The 24,084-nt window shown below is 30.8% G+C and overlaps 2 protein-coding genes across 5 annotated transcripts in view; both read right to left on the bottom strand.

Annotated features, from left to right (window-relative positions):
* The window catches only part of LOC120354910, a 213,041-nt gene extending 210,834 nt beyond the window's left edge, over positions 1–2,207 (bottom strand). Inside the window, exon 1 of the mRNA XM_039443015.1 lies at positions 2,057–2,207. The gene's annotated coding sequence lies outside the window, so the exon portion shown is untranslated. The remainder of the gene's footprint in view (positions 1–2,056) is intronic.
* A 5,975-nt stretch (positions 2,208–8,182) lies between these two features.
* LOC111053995 (KH domain-containing, RNA-binding, signal transduction-associated protein 3) overlaps positions 8,183–24,084 on the bottom strand; it is a 290,245-nt gene continuing 274,343 nt past the window's right edge. For 2 of the 4 annotated variants that reach the window (XM_039443018.1, XM_039443019.1), the window contains 2 exons: positions 21,994–22,052; positions 12,710–14,123 (listed from right to left, as the gene is read on the bottom strand). In XM_039443018.1, the coding sequence (XP_039298952.1) occupies positions 14,110–14,123; positions 21,994–22,052 (73 nt within the window). In that variant the 3' untranslated portion in view covers positions 12,710–14,109. Of the gene's footprint in view, positions 14,124–21,993; positions 22,053–24,084 lie in introns of all 4 variants that reach the window. The other 2 variants (XM_039443016.1, XM_039443017.1) reach the window with 2 other exon arrangements.

Raw genomic sequence — 24,084 nt, forward strand, 5'->3', positions numbered from 1 at the left:
ACTAGAATACTCATGGCTTCTATTCACATTCAATATAACACCGGGTACTATTCTACAATGAAGCTCCAAAAACCTGGTACAATCGAACTACTGGGCTAATCGAGACGGAATGCTTCGATTAACCCAGTAGTTCGATTGTACCAGGTGGTATAAACGGAACCTGATCTAATCGAGACACAGGACCTGTATAATCGAACTACTGGGCTAATCGAAGCATTTCGTCTCGATTAGCCCAGTAGGCTAGTTCAATTATACCAGGCAACGATCTATATATAATAACTGGATAGCGAACTGCATGCTGAAAGAACCAGTACAGCTAGGCTGAGCGCTCTCCCCACCACAAAGGGGCAAGAAAGGCACAGCGCTGGAAGGCACCCTTGCTTTTCTATTGCACTATCAAACACTTCTTGACAAAAATTCGCTTTGTATTCTCAATAATCTCACTTAATGATAAAAAGGAAACTTTGTAGACACATAAAGCATGTGAAAACAAAAAATGTGATATTATGAATTGATATATTTATTTATTGAGCAATAATTGAACACATATAATATTTTGTTTTTGCAATACATATGTGTAGCATGTAATCTACAATTCAATGAAATTTGAATAATTTCACAATGAATATGAAATTGAATCTATCTAGTACAATCCACCTAATCAATTATTATAAATAAATATATATTATAATTATATTGCGCATTTAATCTAATCGGATCTATCCAATTTAATCTAACTAATCAATAAAAATATATAATGCAAACTATATTCTATATTGCACAATGATCTAATTTATTGCACAGATATTGCACAGTTTTCAATTAAATCTACCCAATTGATAATAACAATACTTACAATCGAATCCATACGATTACAATGAGAAGAAAACATTATTTTCAATCTTATAAGCTCTAAATTTATCCAATCTATGATCACAATATTTACAATCAAATCCAAACAAAATAAAAAATTATTGAATAGAATAAGTTTAGTGAACTTCTGTCGGAACTCTTTTCTATCTATATTAATTCTATTTGCTTTTTCCCTTGCCAAATGATGGCCTATAATCTTCAGGCCTTGTTTGATTTACCCGGTGGTTGTTCTCACCAATATCATCCTTAATGAAATGATTTTTTGATTAGGGAATTTTCAAAATGCGTACAACTTCTCAATATGATATTATTCAGTAGTTTACAGTTTTGAAGTGTATCACTGTAAACAAACTTGACAATTTTCAATACATCTTTGCTTGGCCTGACAAGTTTGCCATTTGATATGTAGTCAGTGAATTTTGTGCTGAAGTAGTTTACTTCATCATTCAATGAGTCAATAAACTCCCGGCATTTTAGAACTCAATACAATTTTAGACTGAATAATAAACTATAAATACAAAGTTTATCAAACTTTGACTGATTAAGTGTGGTTAGAAGGCAGTTAATTTATATGTGCAGCAAGTCATAAATGTATTCCTATATAATACATATTCTCGTTCCTCGCACACAGGCTTTGCCCATGTGAGGAACCTTCTTCAAGTTTTGTATATGTATATTCTGTATTGTTAGTATTTCCTAAGAAGAAGACTAAAGATAATTCCAATTTCAATAATCTGGAAAAAAATTAGTAATCTATGACAATAGATTGTAATCTATTACAATCTATGACTGGATAATGGACAACTATTTCTTTTCAATAGCCAAAATAAATTATTTACAGAATAGAGAAAAAATGATAGTAGAATAATAAGAATGAATAGTAATAATAATGTAACCGCCCTTGATGAGGGTTGAAGATACCTAACTACTTTAAAGGAGTCATGGGAACTTGAGTAACAACAACAACTATCGGCTATGTAATTCATTTCCAATTTATTAAGTAATCCATTTTCAAGCAAACAAAATACACTGACCATTTAAACAAAAGTTTGATTCTCAAGAAACTATACGATCAATAAGATTATGCTAACTATAAATTTCACCACAACAAGATCATCTCTAATTATTAGGGTCTCGGTCGGGTGAAAAGGTTTTATAATGAGCTAGAGATTTTGGCACTCACCCACAGCTATCACTCCCACCGTAATCCCAAACCACAGGACACTCACGTATATCATAATGCCGGAAAAATAACTTAACTTTTTGCAATATGGGTTTTGATCTGCTCGGTATCTCGGTTATTCAACGACTGGTGCTGCTGCTAGTGGAGCAGTGAGTCGGTTGTCACTTGATTGGGCAAGCGGGTCTGCAGCCAGGTGTGCAGTATTCCTCTGTGAAAATATCTACAGGCTACCGCACATCCGCCGTGTCCTTGCTTCGTGGAGCCAGCCCCCTCATCTGTCACAATCAGCAAATATCCCTCAATTTGCTGCTTCTCACAGTCGTGCACACATAACTTAGCACAATCTTATTGTCGCTGCAATAATACTACTTACTCACTAAATTATATATTTTCTCACTAAAGTCTAATCACTAAAGGTAGATGCAATTTTTGGAGATGAAAAACATCTCCAAAACATCTCCAAAAACTGCATCTACCTCCTTTCCTGCAACTTTTGTCCTGTCTTCTACATAGGTGAAACCACCACTGCCCTAAACCTCCGGATCAACAATCACAGGGCTTCCTTTAAAAATAATACTTCCCTACCCATCCCCACTCATGGCTCTGAGCACAACAAGAACTTTGACCAATGCTTCAAAGTCAAAGTCCTTGCCACCCTCCCTCCCACAGCCCCCTCCATAGATGTCAAGATGAAAGAATTGGCGTTTATTTGGGTGCTTGGAGCTGCTTCCAGTCCTGGTCTTAACAGACAGCAATAGTACCATAACTATCAACTCTACACCAACTGTCCAATTGGAATATATTTCATCATATATAAGAAATTTCATAGCTATCAAAAATATATAATAAATTTTCAATAGAAATAAAAATTAAAATAAAAATAAATCTAATTCCAATAATTCAATTCTATAATTCCATTTTCTAATTTTATTCTACTTCATTTCGGATTTCTAATTTTAAATCTCCTCTTTTCTATCAATTCATAATCTACACCTTTCCTTATCCACAACCCACTCAAATTTGAAATCTCCCGCTTGAAATAACCCATCATGGCCCACCAGCTAATCCCATAATGCTCCTTCAATCAGTGCGCCTCCGTTCGTCTGTGCTCTATGGTCTACACAACATCTCTACCGCGTCTATGTGGTCACGACCGTTAGAATGTTCAAATCTGCACCACATCACTTCCTGTTTGATTGACAAAGGAGGCCCAGCCCCCGAAAATTCTCGTTTAAATGTAAGTTCTTAAGTGTTTTTAATCTATCCGTGTCGTATGTATCCTGTTATATATATATATATATATATATATATATATATTATATATATATATATATATATATTACATTTGAGTGTTTCGCGGATGGATATATTATATGTAAAAGAATTAACCGGGTACATCCGTTTGTTTTGACTTACTTGAGTCTGACGTTTCGTCGCCATCGCAGACGACATCTTCTGAGGGTGGCGTAGAAATCCACAGTGATGGCGACGAAACGTCAGACTCAAGTAAGTCAAAACAAACGGATGTACCCGGTTAATTCTTTTACATATATATATATATATATATATATATATAATATATATATATATATATATATATATATATTCTATAACAGGTTTATAGGTTTGTATTGGTGGGATGAGGGATGTATATGGATGAGGGATGGTTGTCATGTGATCGTTCTAGGGCTGGACAGTTTCAGTCATTTGGTCCAAAAGGTGTTTTTTTAAAGTCAGGATGAAGCACACTCGGCTCTCGATGGACCTGATAGAAACAGGAAGTGCATTCCATGCACGACAGGCACTGACTAGAAAGGATTTTGTGAAAATAGTGGTTTGATGGTTGGGTATCCTTAAAGTACTTTCTCCGGTTCTAGTATATGTGAAGCATCTATCCTCCTACCTTCAGAAACAAATTTGAAATCATCTTTGAAATAGTTCGGATTTCCATATTTCAAGATATCTCTAACAAGCTTGACTATGAGAGTGTGTCAATATTTATGACATACCGTGTCCAAGGATTTTTGATCACTACAGCTCCAAAAATCATTTGATTGCTTGGAAGTTAAAATCTTAGCGGAAGATCAAGATCAAAGCACAGTCAACATAATGTAGCCTATTATTTGGGTGAAGTATTGTAATAGGCCAATGATTATTTTCTAGTTTTATTCTTTGAATAAAATTTTAATATTTGTCCATTGTTAATATTTTTTATTTATTTTATAGAAAATAATTATTTAAAAACGTCATTTGCACCTTCTATGCATATGCAATAATTATCAATAGTTTCCGTCAATCAACAGAGTTGCAGATAAAAATGAAGAAGTGTAATATTTGAATGATCATCTTCTTTGATAAAACGGTAATTTTTAATGCTAGAAGAAAAATTCGAGTTGCTATGAATTTAGGGAACCAAGTACAATAATATAGTAGCATTTCAAAAAAATTGAAAATTCCAAATTTCATGTTTTTTCTATTTGAAAGTACTGATGACCCATTATTGACTGTTTGGGAAAACATCCTACCTGGAATGACACTAATTATTATCCGCTCAGAACCCTATCAGAACTTAATTTTCCTTTCTGCCTTTGTTGACATTCTTCAAATAGGTAGTGTCATTCACTCTTAATCCACCAGCTCTTTTTGTAACAATAGCACTTACAATAATATCTGATTGTTGTATTGTATAATGAATAGCTGTATCCCTCATTAAGTCCTTATTAGATAAGATAAGATTATTAACTATAGGGTTAGAATTACCTTCTTGTTACCTTTTCTTGTACAATTATTGATCCATAGCTCTTATTGATTCTACTAGGCTAGACGTTATTCATGGCATGATTTGTATTTATGGGAATTTTTATTCCCTGACAATAATTTTTAAACACACCTAGTCAAAACCATACCAAATATTTTTAACAATTCGTTGACATCATCAGATTGATTTTCATAGATACTATCCCATTTCACATTACTTATTAATTCCCTCAATTTTCCATGATTGATTATTTATTCTTTATTGAGCAATAGGTTTTGTTCTCTTGCTTTGATTCACTCATTCCCAAATGTAGTAGAATCACCGAGCTATGATCAGTGATAATAAAGCAAGTGCCCCCGAGCCAAATCAGCAAATCAAACATAGTACAATATATTAAACTAGAGGACTTTCAAATAATTTGATCAAGAGATGGCCTATACCATTTAACTATTTATAAATTCTAGTAGGCCTAATATGCTTACAAAGGAATATCAGTTCCAAGTCATGGTGATGAATTTTTGATTATTATTACCGCTCTTCAACGCATTCAAATTCAAATTAATTTAAACCAACAATTAACTCATACACATACATACATGTGCAAGAATAAAAATAAAATGTACATAATACAATTACACATACATGCAATTACTTGAAGAAGAAAAACTTAACTAATTAAATATATTTTTAGACATCACCAGCATCAATATGTTGTTCTTTGATCATTAAGTAGGTATTATTATCAAGTAGAGAGAAATAAAAATCAAACTGAGATAAATACCTAGCCTCTTCCTTTATCCGGCCTCGATATTGTCAAATGTAAATGGACTTGGGTGATCGTTGAGGCCCAATCGTTGAGGGGAAAATGCTTAAGCCTTGATACGCATATCCTTCCGAGTCGCAAGTTGTTTTAATTCGATTATAGTACATGTTAAGTTATGAGAGTGTTCACTCACTCAATTGGTAGAATAGCACTGCCATGTGAACAGTTCATAAAATCCTGTTGATGGGGGTTTCAATTTATTTTTTATTGGAAAACATGGATCAAGTATTAATAGTCAATTAAGATTGAAAAGGATGAGAGATTGAGACTAAAAAGATTCATTAATAGTCGAAACATCTATAGTCTGTAAAAGCTTGTATCATGTTATATGATTGTCGCTCTTCTCAGTTGGTTATTAATAACAGTAACACAGCCTACTCCCTTCTCCGGTAAAATATTGCTAGGAATAATCTATTTCAAGAGAATTCACGACTTCTCACACAGGAGTTCTCAACCTTTTTTGCTCCACGCCCTCTTAGAATCCTGATTTTTCTCACACCACGTATCAAGTAGTTAGAAAGTAGAAGTTCTTACAGCCACTCTCGTATTAACATGAAATTTTAATGAAAGGGTTTCCACTGCTTTTCATTAACAAGCTTCTTGATATGTGGCTGCAACTGTGACAAAGCACACCTCTAGACACTCAACATCCAGTCTTGCTCGATATTTCGATTTTAATTAAGAAAAAGCATGAAATGACTAGAAACTTGGAAGTTTCCAAACCAGCTTGAGGATAAACTTCAATGCTCATACTCTAGAAACTCTGATTTCGCTTGAGAATCGCATTGGTAGTCTATTAACTGTTTGTTCCTTGATATCCAAAGGAAGTGAATCTACGATGCCTGAATTCTAATCCTAATTGCGTGATTCTTTGCATTATTTCATATTTGTAATTATTATATTACTAGGAGAGCTCACAGTTACTGTAATATAAATACTTATTGGAATTTCAATGATATTTGCGTTGCTTAATTAGGTTGCGTCTAAAAGTGTATTGGAGTGTCTAGATTATATAGGTACTAATATAACACTGAGAAATACTTATTGAACAAGTCCAATGTGAAGAAAGAAATCTGATGAGATATATGATATAGGAAAAGGAGAATAAATATGAAGACCAATTTACATAAACTAATAAAAAGACAATTTTAATTCATTCTAAAAAGATGGATGCATTAGGCCGAGAAAAATACTAATTATTAATAAAAAGATATAAATATCATTATCATTATTACAAACAGTTGGACCTAATATTTTACAAACAATACTTTACAACATCAAATAATTTAATAGTTTACGTTAAACGTTCTTGGTTAGACTTGGAAGTCAACTAAAATGTTAGAGTACATACATTTAGTGATAACAATTATTACAACATAGAAATACTACTTGTTACAACAATAGTACAAGATACTTTTGCAATTTGTTACAATATAGGATACAAAAAAGCATAAAGTAACATAACAGTTTCAGCACACATTATAACTTCTTAGGTTTTATGTTTTGGTTTGCATACAGGCATAGTTAATATTATACCATTAATTTCTCAATTTGAATTTTAAAAGACCATAAATGAATTTTCTATTTATTTTTATATTCATATACACAGAAAATCTCTGTTTGTCGTTCTAAATATTTATCAACAAGCAAAACACATGTATGAATTGAAGATACAACAAAAACAAAAAAGTTATTTTGACAAGAGATTGAGAAATCCAAAATTCAATACATCTTTTGAATGATCGTCAAGGGCTATTTTTAAGATAAACATAATAAAACCGCCATACATCAATTAATATCATGATTGTACATACAATGAGATTGTATTGAAGATTTCTTGAAAAATTACACAGGTACTTTTTTATACAGCATAGTGTATTTATTAGCTTTTGTTTTGTATTTTTATAATACTTGGGCTATGATCAGCACGAATTCGAGATTTCCGCGAAAAATAATAATATCTGGAAATTAATGTACCTAATTCAGAAAAAAATCCTGAGTGTAATTGAATTTGAGTAAAATACTTAAGGAAACCAGATCAGTAAAGTAAAGGTGGTAATAAACACATAACAATTGTGAAGAGAAAATAAAATTGGTAGAAAATAATTCAATAAATCCCTTTATTGAGGCAACATAATATATTAAATTAAAGTAAATATTTGTATTTCCACACGGCAATCTTATTGAATTAAGATCAAAGTACTGCTTAGAATACATTACGAATATAATATGATGAATTAATATAAATTATATTAATTTTTTAATATGATCTCAGCTGTTGGTTGTTTAACTTACTGTATTACATTACAATACAACATCATTTTTGTTTAGTTTCTGACTTATTTTAATATGGAAATAAAGGTAGTCTAGTTTATTACAATATTATTCTTAGTATGATTTTAATCAATATTATTATATAAAGTGTGTTACAAATACATTACCATCATCATTATTTAAATAATTAGAATACATTATTTTTGCTTGTTACTCAATTTTATAATTATGTTTTTACATCGATTAGTACACAATGAGGAGATATTAGCTAATTTGACAGGAATATTTAAAGGTTAACTTTGATTTACTATGTGGATAAAGTCAAATGAGAGTCTAATAACTCATTCATGATATCTAAGATATTTTCCAAACACTATAATAATTTATGATGTCACATCTTCAATTTTTGATATCTAATCATCGGTGAGGGAAGAACCATACTTTATACTTTTTTAGTGTTTTATTATAGCTTCTCAGCTTCTTATAGTTGCATGAATTATAATTCTCCGTGAGTTAACGTGAAGTTTATTAGTCGTGATAAACTATAGTGACTGAAGTTATTATGATTGGAGTTTTATTTTTTAAGATTCATTCAACTTTGCTCACGAATTTTTAAGCATCCCCTAACAATAAATCATTTAAAACTGGAAGAAGTAAGTGTTGATGTACTTTTTTTCCGCCTAGAGATAAATTGTAAGTTCATTTGGAAACTGAAATGTGCTTCACAACTTTCACTATCCCTATGCGGAAGACAATTTCCCACTTTCCAATTATTTACTCACAACAATTATCAATAAAGATACTTCTAAATGAATTAACAACAATAAATAAGTCTCTTACTCTTTTCATTATGGGTCCAGTAGGTTTGTATTCAAATTTACTGAAATATACTATAAATTCTCAAGTATAAAAACACCATCAAATTTGCACATAACATTCATACTTTTCACTAGAAGGTAGCTTCCTTCTCAGAATATTGAGGAAATCTGCTAAACAAGTGTAATCTATCAAAAAATAAAATTTGAAAATAAAAATCTTTTCCAATGTGGCGTACCTTAATAATCTATGTTTTTTGTGCTAGGTGGGATCATGAAGGTACTGAAATTTCACAATTTTCAGGCTACAGCATCTATTGCCTGATAAATATCTTCTTTGAGCTTGAATTTACAATGGAATTTGAATAAGGTTGATCTTTTTGAAGATTATTTGAACAAGAACTCCTAAGGTAGTTCAGATGCCAGTTATCCGCCAATGTAAGCTTCGTGTTCATAATAATAAAAAAAAACATTCCAATAACTAGTAAATTAGAATTTGATAACAATTATTCTATGAAAAATAAATAAATTATGATGATAATATGTTTGGATAAGTAGGCTACAGTCTTAACAGTCTCTATTTCAAATTGAAATTCACCAATTCAGTTACAGAGATTTTCAGTTACATGTATGATTGATTACACTTAGACCTCTTCCACATTACTCCATAAATTATCCATCTAAATTATTCGTTAAAAACCATCTAGACTATAAAAATTACATACAGTTTCACAACATTTCCGAAAAGGTAATAAGCACGATCACAGATAAATATAATAACACAGGGGTTTAAATATAATTATAGTCCAGCGCACATATACATTATACGGAATTTTACTTGATTGGATCAGCTAGTGATTATGCTACAACTTGAAAGATTCATCCATTTGATTTTTTGCAGACTAGAACTTATTGGGCTACTTGATGCAGAAAATAAATTTAAAAAATACCTATCTTTGAATGTCCATACAGAAACGTCTCAGCAATCTCTTGTATGAAAATCTCAATAAAAACTGATTCGTCAGTCTTTCGCGATAAATGTTGTAATTGTATGTGAAACCTGTGATCTTAAGACAGTTTATGACTGAACCATTGAGTATAAGATCGTTTATAATAATTTATAAATAAAAATTATGGTGCACTCATAGTGCTCAAAGGATTCAACTCATACCTACAACAGAACGTCACTTGTTCTAACGCAGAGAGCTTCAATTAAGGAAATGGGCGATATTGAGCAAGAAAATCAGCTTTTCAAGAGGGAATAAATGAATTAATTCAGTTCTATATAAAACAAAATAAAAACGAATCAAAACATAAAAAAGTGAACAGAACTTTATATAGTGAATGAAAGCGAATCAATACATAAAGTCAAGAACACTGTTCTTCAAAATTGAAAGTAACACAAATTAACATTTTCCAATGAAAAATATTAGATTAATGATACAGATATAATATTCCAGACTTATAGACTTTCGTTGACTAACAAAATAGGTAAAATATTCAAGGATAAAAGTATTCACGGGTAAAATATCAATAAAATCGTTTAGGTAATTTAGTTTAAGTGCAGTGTAATTTTTATTATGAGAACATGGTACAGGTTCAGAATATTTGAACATGCATATTGTCCATGAATCTACCATATTCAAATTTGGCATCTGAGAATAGAGAATGATACATTCAATTCACTACTGAATAGAACTAATGTGGAAGACTAATATGGGAGTTTTCAGAGAATCATTTCAATTTTAAATCTTGGAACGGGTCCAACATTAATAGGGCTACTATTTCCATGACAGGTGAGAGTTCGACAATGATTACATTACCAATACACTAAGAAACAATATTCATCACTTAAATGTTAGAACTGAAAGTGAAATAATGTTTAATTCCTACGCTCTCCATCATCACGAATTTACATAAAAAATACAGTATCAAACAAAAAGTGGGAGATCAAAACTCATTCGTGAAAAAGACAAAATATAAGATGCTTGTGATCGTAACATCAATAGAAGAGCAGCTGAAGGTTTACAAACTATAGGTACTATATGCTATGAAAATGAGAGAGACTTTCAAAAAAAGACATCTATATCAACAACATAGTTGATTCTCATAGTATACACATCAATATACAACTAGACAAAGATAAGACGTGGCTAGTAATGATTCTTTCCCAAAAGTTCAGCTCAACATGCACAATTTATTGATTAATTGCTCTATGAGCAGGATACCCGTTCTTAGGTGATATTAACAACGCATCAATTGAGCCTCATTTTATTGAATAACTACTGATATAAAACTCGAGTAGAATAGCGGAAATTCCTGAATGAAGTTCATACAATTCAAGCTCGTTCTTATAAGAGATTAGCAAGCTTCCATAAATAAGATCTTCAGCTCATATGACAAGATTCATAGAAATGCTCATCATAGTTGGGTTCATACTTCTATCTTACCGTGAATTATATTAATAGATGGATGAAAGCATGATGTGATATTTATTGATTTGTAAGAATGAAAGTGCAAGGAACACAGTCAGTAATATTTCTAATGCCAACAAATAAGGTGTAACTAAATGAATGAATACGAATTACCTAATCCATTTTGCTAATGCTGAAAAATAAACAGTTTCTAAAATAAAAAAACTGAAATCTGCAAGTGTTAATATGTCCTCTTACTCACCCGATATTTTTTTTATGAATCACTGAATCAATGACATTTTTTTAGTGTTAATTTAAAAAAATCAAATTATAAAATTAACTATTTGATTTTTCATAATCATCACGAGATGGCAGAGAACTTGAATTCATTAAACATATTATACATTAACATATTAGGAAAATGTTCATTATTTAAAATTACTTTTGTAGTCATGAGTGCTTTTATGGAGATTTAAACGTGAATTTTATTCTTTTTAGTTAAACCAACTTCTTTCCATTTTTATTCTTTCCAATTTCCAACTGAAAATTTTAAAATATCCATTATGAGTGTAGAAATAACTGAAATATCAATGAATAAGATTTATTTATTGGGAAGAAATTAATGTTGATGATGAGGAAATAGTTATGGGAAAATATTTTTAAATCTTTTATGGTATTTAAATCAGTATGAATTATCATGATTTTATGGAACTTTCTTATACAAACTGTAAAATAACAGTACAATGGAATAGATATATTTACAAAATATAATAATATTTAAGAGATTGTCTTTTAAAAATGATTTAAATTTTTGATTCAATTCTAAATGATGATTTAGTATGAGAGGTTTTATGATTTTGATGATGTTTTTTGCATACTGATTACTGTGGACAAAAAAATAAATTGATATCAATTATTGGAATCAAGGGAATACATGACTTGAGAAATACGTTTCACAAATATGGAACTAGAGCTTTATAGAGTCTGCAGAGAATGATTGACAAACTTGATGTTTGCAATAGTTTACAAAGTTTGTAACTGAATTTTCAATTTAAAATTGGAGCATTTATTTATAAAATTGGAAGGTAGATAGTTTTGCTGATACATTTAACACTCTATAACATAAATAATTCAAATGGAAAAATAGTAGATACATATCTCATTCAATTTACAGTTTAGTTTAATTTCTAATTTGGTTGTCTTACACATGAATGGAAATTTCTAGGAATCTGTGTTACACGATGAAAATATCACCTACATGGTCAAAAACGGTGTTTGACAAACATTGTATACATGAGATAGAAACAAAGCCACATAAAAATACTGTAAGTTGAGTTAAAAAATATCTTTCTCAGTTTCACACTGAAAAGCGCTCTTATCCCACAACTGCCACCGTATTTGGTCATGTCTCTTGAAGAAACAGTGCATCAGTGAAACAGTGAGTCAGTCGACGTCTACTTCTGAGGAGGCCTTGAGTAGGGCGAAGACCGTGCTACTCCATATACCACTCTTCTGCCTCCTATACCCGACGACGCCATTTTGAAATTCTTCCAGCGGACTGACGCACTGTCTAAGGACAAACAAATTTCGGAAAGGAGAGACAGAGATCACCCACTCACATGTTACACTTGATTTACAATGTTAGGTTAGGATATGCTTGTTTTGGACTAGGAATTGGGCTTGAGTGAGAATTGGGTTGGGTTGAGTTAGGATAAATTAGGTTGAGTTGTGATTGGGTTGGGTTAGGTTCAACTTTTTCAACTATTGACATTTTCAATATTCACGTGATTTCAAGTTACACTATCATTCTCAACCTTCACTGGAATTTGAAAAAAATCAGTGAATAATAGAGATGAGAAAATTTCAATAGCCACAAGTTCATGCAATTCAAACAAAATTCCAACAGCAGTATTAAATCAATACCAAAAAGGTATTAATTACTGATATTTATTGAGGAATCGAGTGTGATGAATTTGGAATAAATTACAGATGTTTGAATTTTCAAATAAATAATAATAGTATATGAAAATAAATTATAATTAATAATAAATGCCAATAGTTATTGAAATCCTAATAAGTAAGTTTTCAATCAGAATGATGGAAATGATGCGGGATGAGTGAATATACAAAAGTTTTCATATTAAGATACCAATTTTAGTCATTTTGTTCATGCTTTTTGGCCCTCTTGGAATTTGAAACATTGAACTTTAATTACATTTCTATGAATATTTATGAAAAAATAATAATTTCTATGACAATGTTGAATCTCTATGAAACCCAACATTAAGGCAATTTTGGAATACGGTACTACAAATCTGTAAACTATTGTTGATAAGAGTCAAGTTCTTTGAACAAAATCCTGATACTATAAGGCTGGTTACTCATACGGTTCCAACAGAATAATGTGACGCAATCTCACCACATCTAACACAAGGTTACCAGGCTCTCTCTCTCTATTCATTCATCACGACAATAACAATTTCACTTTTCAGTGTGGTATATAATATATAGAACATTTAAAAATATGTGTATAAATTGTTAACTCTTATAAACTACGAATGAGTCTTTTACAACAATTATTATGGAACACTGACAAGATTATCGAAAGCTGACTTGTCAAATTTCATCAATCAATTCCCACAAGAAAAACACAAATAATTAATCAATGATTGGTAGAAATTAGCTTCAATATCTGAAGTTGCTGAGAGCAGTCCATACATGGTATGTGCTGTGTCCATTGATGTTGAAGACGTCGCCTCTCTCATCAATCTTCACTTTTTTGTCAGATTTCTCACTTTTCTCCTCTCGCGTTCCACCATAAGAGGGAGTCTCATTATCAGCCCCTCATATGACTCGACCTGATAAATATAGTTCCCTTTTATTGGTTTCTCTTTTTTTCTTTTTAGGTAGAATATAAAGGCGGTAGGCAGTAGATTAACATGGCCGTTGCTTTTGAGCTTGCTCGTCCATCACCATCGTCTACCTGCAAAACACACACAAGAACAACACCTTGTAATAAGCAACACACATCAAAAACATTCTCAGGTCTTTAGGAGGATGATGCCCATAAACCTTTAGCGTAATGATGATGATGATGATGGTGAGAAATTAGTAAACATCTAGTGAAGTTCATGTTGTGGTAGATATCAATGTTATGAATGAACGACTTGAAATTGTCGCTCTCACTTAAAAAATGAAGATGTTAGTTTGGTTGCCACATCAATCTATTTTAAACTCCATATGAAATAAGGTTGACTATAAATTAATAATGAAGTAGCTTTACAATAAATTAATTATGTAGTAGCAGCCGAATCTAGAATATCAATATTTGAATGAATTTTTATGAATGAATAAAGTGTTGATGATTGTGTTTGAAGTCGCTTTCTATATTACACTCTAGTAAAGAAGGAGGGTTCATTAGGTATTGATAATGCAACCATAATTGAATTTAATTTTTTAATGAGAAAATGATTGTGAAAATTTCAAGGAGTTTTATTCAAAACTAGCAGGTAGCCCGTGCTCCAAAGGGTCTTATTAAAAATTGACAAACTGAAATCTTGATTTACTGGAATTTTGGATAATCTAAAATAAGCTTATAACGATCCTTGGTAAATAAGGAATCAATATGGAAAATTTCAAGCTAATCAGTCCAGTCGTTCAGACGTGATGATGCGTCATTCGTGAATTTCCTATACGAGAATAAGCCAATTCTTTCCTTTATTATACTATAGATAGATGAATGAGACATTATTTGTAGGTGGATTCTAAAACATCGGAAAGCAGAGGACATACAAATTATATAGTAAACTCTATGAAAAGAAGAATTCACTTGAGGTGTAGCAGTCGAGACTAGTATCTCAATTTTCCAATGAATAAGTGATTAAGACAATTCCAATAAGTTTTTTTAATGAACGAATAAGCTTTAATTCAAGGTGAGTCTCAAAACACTGGATAACAAATCGGACTACGATGATTCATTCTATGCCGTTCACCTATCCAAAAGCGTACGCGACATGACCTCACGACCACTGACTTACTGTCCTCAAACCCTGCAATAACCTCTCACAAGTAATGAATTTAACATATTATATAGTAGTTTGAGATGAAATGAGGTGTTTTAAAATTAGGTGAATACTGTGAAACTTTCCCAAAACACAAAAACGTTTACTTAAATGATATTTCAATATCAGTCAAATCATTAAAATATCAGATACATTGGTATTAGAGATAAGATAGATACAGTATGAGCTAGGGATATTGGATCGAGGTGGATTTTAAATTGAGATTTTGGATAAAATATAAAATTTTGATTGTAATGAAGGATACACTTGAAATTTATTCAAGATGAGAGCATTGAATAAATAAGATTCATTTGAATTTGATATTTTGAGATGAATATGACATTTCGAGTGAGATGAGAGGCAAGTTATAATTTATTAAGAGATCAATGAAGGATATTGATATGAATCCATTTTAAATGAGAATTGTGATAACATAGTATTATTTTGAAAGTAATTCAAGTATTATAAATTTGATAATCAGGCTTCTTCACAACAGAGCTGGGAAAGATAGAATTAAGTGATCTCAGTCAACGAGATTGAGAGTTAAAGCTAAATTTCGTTATTATTTGAAAATTCAATGAATTTTCAAGTTCATTAAAAAAAACGTTGAAGCTAATCAATTCCTTGACAAAAATAGAGTGACTGGCATAATAATCATCAGCATAGGGAGAATGATGATAGTATATAATTATATATTTATATTAAAATGATAAAATTGTTATTATTTGTAATACTAACCTGCAGTTCAAATGATTCTTGATTTTAAAACAAGGAGAAGGCATTTTCAAATATTCTGGTATATTCACCATCCTCTTCTATTTCTCCAAAATTGGTTGCGTGTAAAAATGTGTATTTGATTTTTAATATTATTTATTAAAATAGTGACTGGTCAAAATTAGCATAAGTACATCATAAAAATAATATTTGCAACTTTTTTTGAACCAATAATTTCTATTTATAAATCACCATTTATGTTCAATAAGTTTATTGAACTTGTTATAAATTGACTACATCAATAAATGCTAATTGTCAACCTTTTTTTATAAAATAATACAGGACAGATAATGCCAAAAAATGTTCAAATATAGAATTACGGTGTACATCATCCACGTTCACTGAGGATATTATTATTAATTCAATCATTACTAAAACATGATCATATGTTTTAATCAAAAATAAGAACTACTTTGATTTAAATTTTTAGTCAACCTAGTTTATTGTTAAAATATTCTTCCACAAATTCAAGGGAAATATTAGCCTGATTAAGTTTGAGCTTTTAATTTTAGATTCAATCTTATCAAAATAGAAAACTATCTGTGATAATAATACACACTCTGAATGAAAAGAATTTGAATTTTTTGCCATATTTATGTAAAAACCAAAATAATTTCCAATATTATAATACTAATTATTTGTAATAAATATAACTTATTGGATAACATGAATTGACTATAATATTGAATATTATTCTAGAAAAAAAAATTATAGAATATATAATGCAAAATTCAGAATGGTTATCGTTCTTGGGCAATCTTAAAACTCGAATATTAATTATTCAGACTCAGATTCATAATCATGTATATTTATTTATTTTTCACTCAATGTCTCAGAGTTTTTTTATAATGACAATAATTCGAGTATACAATTTTTTTATAGAGAAATAATATGTGTTTTAAAAGTTTAATGAACCTATAGATCAGGTAAACAATAATAAAATACTGATCAGATCATAGTAGACATTTACAAGTGAAAGAAAGTTAATTTTTATACTATGATATTTGTGGTAGGATTTTTTATTAAAATTTATTGAAAATCCATTTTTTTGCTGAGGAAGATGTCCACATGAGCTGCAGGCTTGTGCGTGGGTAATGGAACTAAATAATTATATCACTTACGCTACATAGGATTGATTTGGCATTTAAAATTGAGATTTCTTTTGTTTTACAGATCCATTAATATATTATTATAAAGATGTATGTAATTGAATATAAAACAGTTATTTACCTGTTTATGTATTGGTTCTTTATCCTTATCCAGCGAAGTGTGGTTGGTTTGGTGAGTGTTTGTTGATGGATATTTGCCTCCTTTTGCACAATTCCGAAATGTTTAGGCTAAGCTATTTTACAATCTGTTAGAACTGGGAAAGCTCGCAAATTATTTAGTATGTATTGAGGATCTATTGTATTGATCTATTCTATTGTATTGAGTTTAATCAACTTTCTAGATTCGGTTTGGATAATTAGGAAATTACTCGTATTGGAATTTACACAGACAGAATAAGCTGAATAGTGTATAATAATTATTGATATTATTTAGAACAAAATATAAACGATATTATTTAGTCACTGGAATATTGCTTCAAAAATGATAGAAAATTGTTCGCTTAGAATAAGAAGAAAGAGTATAGTAGTTTAAATCGTAAATTAAGAATCTGTAGTTTGAAATTATTACATTATATTGATTTTTATTTCAATTTAATTAAAATATTTTTCTCAACTGTAAAGCAGTTTGAACGGGTTTTAAGTGGGTAAAAGTTGAGTCATAATGCTAAAGAATTGTAGCAGTAGAAACAATAGTTTGTCACAGGAATTGAAGGACAGAAGAAGGATGTTATTGAGACAAAAATATAATATTAGGAGTTAACAACAGTTAATACAATTAGAAAAAAAACATTCAGAAAATAATAATAGATTACAAGAATTCCTACACCATTGTACAGAATAAAATTTTTTCCTGTTATAATGTTAGGAGTTGAAACAGTTAGTTAATGCAATTAAAAAAAAAAACATGTAGAGAATAGAAATAAATGATCACATGAATGAATTCCTACACCATAGTACAGAGATGGACATTTCTTCTTTGAACGCTGTATTAACTTAATTGTTGAAAAAGTTATAACATAGTATGAGATGAATGGTCAGAAATGAGTTTCATACTAGGTGTCAATTCATGATTAAGGTAATTGAAAGCTCCATTTCCAATGTTTAAATAAATCAAGAAGGGAATTAATGTATTCACATATAAGTTGGTTTCATTGAACAGGGGTATTGGAATAAATAATCGCATGAAAACTTTTCATGGAGATTGATAGCTTTTCATTAATGCAAAGCTTTGAAGAATTATTTTTATATGCATTTTTTTAAAGTTACAGACTGATTAGGCAGGCTATTATTGTTTGCAAAGATCAGTTTTCTAGAATATTTCAAATATTCATATTACCAATTTAATAGGAGTAATTTCGTTTCTTTGGTTTTGATCTTTACATTTGATATATATATATATATATATATATATATATATATATATATATATATATATATATATATACATATAGCACATAACAGAAAACACTTTAAAGTTTGTAATATAAATTAAAACAGGGGACACAAGACAGAAATAGATTGAAAACACTTATAAACTTACATTAGGAATGGGGAAATTTTCGGAAACTGAGTTTCCTTCTTCAACCGAGCAGACTCTGCTGACTCTACTCGCTTGAGGAAGGAAACTCAGCGAAAATTTCCCCATTTCTAATGTAAGTTTTTAAGTGTTTTCAATCTATTTCTGTCTTGTGTCCCCTGTTTTAATTTATATATATATATATATATATATATATATATATATATATATTTCTTACTTGTTATGAACAACTATTTTACACCTCAAAGGAAAATATTGGAATTTGAGATGTGTCCCTTGAAACATTATTAAGATTGAATGGAGACTAAGCAGTGCTTGCATCTACAAGACTTGAATCTTCTATTACTATTTGACAATTATTCTAGGAATAATTCCATGACTCATTAAGTGTATTTGAAGATATTATATTGAAGGTTGCAATGTAATAATAATATTAATATTAAATTATATCTCTTTAAAATTATTATTTTTATTCCATGAATGTATATGTGAATTGGGAAAAATTCGGATTTCATTTTACAAGGGTATTAAATTATTGTCTATCACGTCTATTGCGAAAAATGTTGGAAGTCGTATAGTATACGGAAGTTGCCCTGATTATTTGGGATAGCGGGTTTTGAATTATGTTTACATCATCAATTACCTCAATTTATTGTAAATAATCATTTATTCATTACGTGATTAAATTGGAAAGTTGGTTGGAAGATACCAGCGAAGATTGAAATTTGATAGGGTATTTCCCAGGAGCAATTAGTTTAAGCCATAGCTGAATAATCATCTGTAATGGTGGAAACTGCTGACCTCCCAGAGAGTTAAAATACGCGGCAAAGTTTTGGTGGCTGCATGAAACGAAACTTCATGGTTTCCAACTCAACAAGAAGTTTGAAGTTGAAATCTCATGGGAAACACCACGCTACCAATACTCTTTCTCTCTGTGTGGAAGATATTCAGTCGGGAATACAATTTGGAGACTATAAACTCAGCGATAATTGAATGTTATGTCACCCGGGTGACCCGGTGACACAACTCGTTCAAGTACACACATTTTTTTATTCAAGAACTTGACAGTTTATTAAAGAAATCGAGCCATTTTTCACCATATTTGATAGAGTAATTCCGTTTAAAAGATTATTGTGACCTCTTAGATTATTATGATTAGCACCAAGGAGTGGTCGGTCCTTCTGATGAGCATAGAGTGTAGAGTAGAAAACTAAATAGAAGTGAATTACATCGATCAATTAAGCTCTTTTATAAAATATATTGCTGTACGTACTTTATCAACAACTGAATTTAGTATAACTTTTCTCATTATTTCAGACACACGACACAATATTATCGAACTGAACAATACAATATTGGCAGTGCAAAGATACAATTCATTTGAAAGTTTGTGTATTTTCCGTACAGTATGTTCTATAACGTTTTGTGTAGTTGAGAAGTTGATATTGTGGTAATTATTCATATTAAATAAAAATACTAAGAAATTGTCAAAAAACCACAGATTTATTGATAGATAGAAAGACCGGTTTCGGTTGTTACACCATTGTCAATCTCTGATAAACTCCAAATTGTTCATCAGAGATTGACAATGGTGTAACAACCGAAACCGGTCTTTCTATCTATCAATAAATATGTGGTTTTTTGACAATTTCTTGGTATTTTTATTTGATATGTTCTATAACTTATAATTTTGTATTCAATATACCATTTATAGAGGTTCTAAGATTTTTTATGCTGTGTGTAAATGATTCATTTTTGCAATAAATTTTAATTCAAGTTTCAAGGAAAGATTGTAATAAAATTAAAAATTTAAAATACTGGAAACGTTGTAGTGTAGAAAAAGGAAGTGGATCGTATGCTCTCCCAACTAAGGCAACCCATGTACTTGGAACCCATGTCCATGTACTTGAAAGTTTAATTACAAATGTAATTAATTAATTTTCTCAATTTACAATAATTTTATCGTGAAAAAATTACAAGAAATATCTTAGCCCACTTTCACGGATAAATTTTGTCATATAGACTATATAATATAATATATAAATAGATTATATTTTTAAGTGAAAAACGAGTATATTTATTTATAAGTGATATTCATTTCAAACTTGAATTGACTCAATACTAGGAACCTTAATGTTGATTTATTAAATGTTACAACTATCATAAAAAATATATTTTTTAATATCATACATTTTTAGGTATAGAGTTATATTATAAGTTATCAAATGATGTTTTTTTAAATAATGCCACCATTTATTTTGTTGCAATCGTGTTTTAATTATTATTACAATTTATTTTTAATTTAATCTAGGATTAAAAATTAAAAACCAATTAGAATGCATAATTTGATTGAACTGAGTGTGATAGTAATGTTGTTTTATTCAAACAAATGGAATAACATACAGTTTTGAGAGGTACAGCTGATTTTTTATGTATTCTTTTGGAATTTCCTCCATAACGATATTCTAAAAATTTCAACAGTTTTCAATAAAATTAGTTAAGCAAAAGAAAGGCGAGTATATTTTTAAATTTGCTGAGTACAAAGATTATTCCATTTCAAATTAAAACACACTTATCAACCAGCCTTATACGTAGTTTCTAGGAATGCATTTTGCTTTTTATGCTAATAATACGTCAACCACAGGAATTTTCAAAGTGTGAAAGCCAAAATCGAATAAAAGTATTTTTTTCTGTTGTTTTATAATCAATGAATTGCATCAAAGTTGAATAAATTCAATAGAAAACTTCATCGTGTTTGTCCAAGGTAATTGAGCTAAAGTTTGAAGCCAAGGATGTCTTCACTGAGGGTGATGCGCAAGTAATTTTCAGTCTTTTGCTTGGGTATTGGGAATCAAAATTAATGTGGATGATATTCAACCTTCCATTGATTGAAATGCCCACGGCTTGACAGAGCATATTAAAGGCCAAAGGATTATACTTGAAATTAACAATTAAGTTTTAATTCTATGAAAAATGTGTACGATAATCATTCAAGGGTGGGTTGTTATGGTAGTTAATGTATTAATGATATTATAATGTTAAGTTAATGATAATGGAAGTCAAACGTTGATGAGGGAAAACTACGACCGAGGTAATTGACTTATTCAAGTGGCTTTGATAGTTCCGTTATTCTATGATACTAAAATTTTAGTTTAGCTGTTATTTTTTTAATTGAATTTTTAATGTTGGAGGATAACTGAAATTGTAATAAAACAACCGGCAGAACGAGAAAATGTATCAATGAAAGAGCTGCATATTATCACATGAAATGAAAAAAATATTCCACTTGGGAAACAAAGTTCTGTTCCTTGGACAAATAGAAATTTTCTACAAAATAAAAAAAAACTATCTAAATTGAAGGCATCAATTTACCTGAGTAATTGGATGAGTTGTAATAGTCATTAGCTCCACCATTGTAGTCTCCGCCATAGCTATAACAAAATGATTAACAATCAATATAAAAATCTCATAAAACCAAAATTATAGAAACTAATATATTCTCTTCATGAATTTCCCCATACAGCCTTCAAGTTATGTTATAATTTTGACTCATACATAATAATGATAAATAAATAAATAAGCTTTATTTGTCATAAGGGCCATGTCCCATACAAAGAGTTGCACACTAACAATACATAAATTACAATTACAACATCAACACAAATTGATCAACTTCTCTTCGAATTCTGGATAACACTATTGAAATGAAATAGTTTGATGTAGACTCCTTAAGAATAACAAGAACTCAGATTTAAAGCTATTAAAATATCATTGATTGTATATGGGGGAGTAATTTTACATGTCACAGTGACATAAAAAACTGTACTAGTAAAACAATAGACGATCTTTTAGATATTGAATATTGACTAGACATTGCAACAACAAAAGATAAAAACAATAACCTGCTTCTCAAAAGCACCAACAACTTTTACTACAACTTTATAAACAACCTGTAAAACAACCATTCAGTTCCAACAGTATTTGTGATTATTAATGATCAATTACAGTGATTTAAAAAAAATAAAAGATCATCCCGTCTTTAAAGCTGCGTACAGATATACGCGCCTCCAACCCGCTCCGCCCACGTTCCGCCATCGCTCCGCAATCGCTCCGCCCCCGCTCTGTACGGTACTCGCACCGATCATGAACGTTACGGGAGATGTTAGCTCTTCTCGCGTTCCACTCTTGCTCCCCGGTCGATCATCAATCGCTCTGCTCGAGTGACGTTCGGTTGCGGAGCAGAGCAAAAGTCTGTACGCACCTTAAGATGTAATTTCAGTGCGTACAAGAACATGAGTGGGTGTTTCGTCCTCCCGCATGTTACAAAGCGGGCAGTACTCAGTACTATCTATGTAAATTCCACGGATCTCTAGATAAAGGTAAAAACCAAATTTCGAAGCCGTTCGTAGCTGTGTGAAACATATTATATATTTAAATTGTGTCATCTTTCTTAGCTGGTCGCTCAGAACAAAATTGGGATTTAACACCTTTTATAATGGGAAAGAAATTGAATTGAATGCTTCCTGTTTGTCTGCTTCGTACAATGCTGAACCATGCGTATTTACAATATCCCATTCCATCCTACTAAGTGATGCAACCAAATTTCCTTGTTGGTTCCAATCGGTATTGGAAGAGGCTAAATTTAATTGATACTTTATCAAATTCACCCAGTTGAGACTATTTATGTTTTGACAGAACTGACTTCCAGAAAAAATCATAAGTTTTCTAAGGCGAATCTTTGGGTACCTGTCTTCTGAGATGTTTAATATTTTCATCAAACATGTTAAAGTTTTGAAGACGATCACATTAACAATTTTTACTCTTCCTGTCTCAAAACGTAATTCCCAGCTCCTTGTACGTGAGCCTGAAAACAATAGTCTTTTGAAAAACCAGAGTTGAACTTTCTCTACTTGCTCAGCACAGGCCAAGCCCCATACTTCCGCCCCATACACCGCCGTCGGAAGGACTACTGCTTCAAACAATTTTATTTTGCTATCCCATGAATCCGAACGAGCGTTTCTCAAAACCTGTAGCATTACTTCGCTGACACCTTTGGATTTGGATATTATAGATGAGCAGTGTACATTGAAACGACCTGAAGAGCTAAACTCCACGCCTAAGTATTTATATCTATGCAGACCTCTATTTCATCGCCCTTATAATAGAAGGGTCTGTTTTTTCTCAACCTTCCTTTATGAAATGGAGTTATCTTGATTTTGGAAATGTTGACCCTCAATTTCAGACTTCCTCCAAGCATTTTATTTTGTTTCTCATGTCGGAAGGACTATCTGCAAAGATGACAATGTCATCGGCGTACAAGAGAATTAGAACATCAGTGGAATCATCTATAGGTATGCCAGATAAACCTTTCTCTCTAAAGTAATGTTCTATGTCTGAAATATACAAAGAGAAGAGAAGTGGGCTAATAGAATCCCCCTGTAAAACGCCTCTACCTACTGGGAT

Source organism: Nilaparvata lugens, chromosome X (genome assembly GCF_014356525.2).
Source record: "Nilaparvata lugens isolate BPH chromosome X, ASM1435652v1, whole genome shotgun sequence".
NCBI classification, from domain to species: domain Eukaryota; kingdom Metazoa; phylum Arthropoda; class Insecta; order Hemiptera; family Delphacidae; genus Nilaparvata; species Nilaparvata lugens.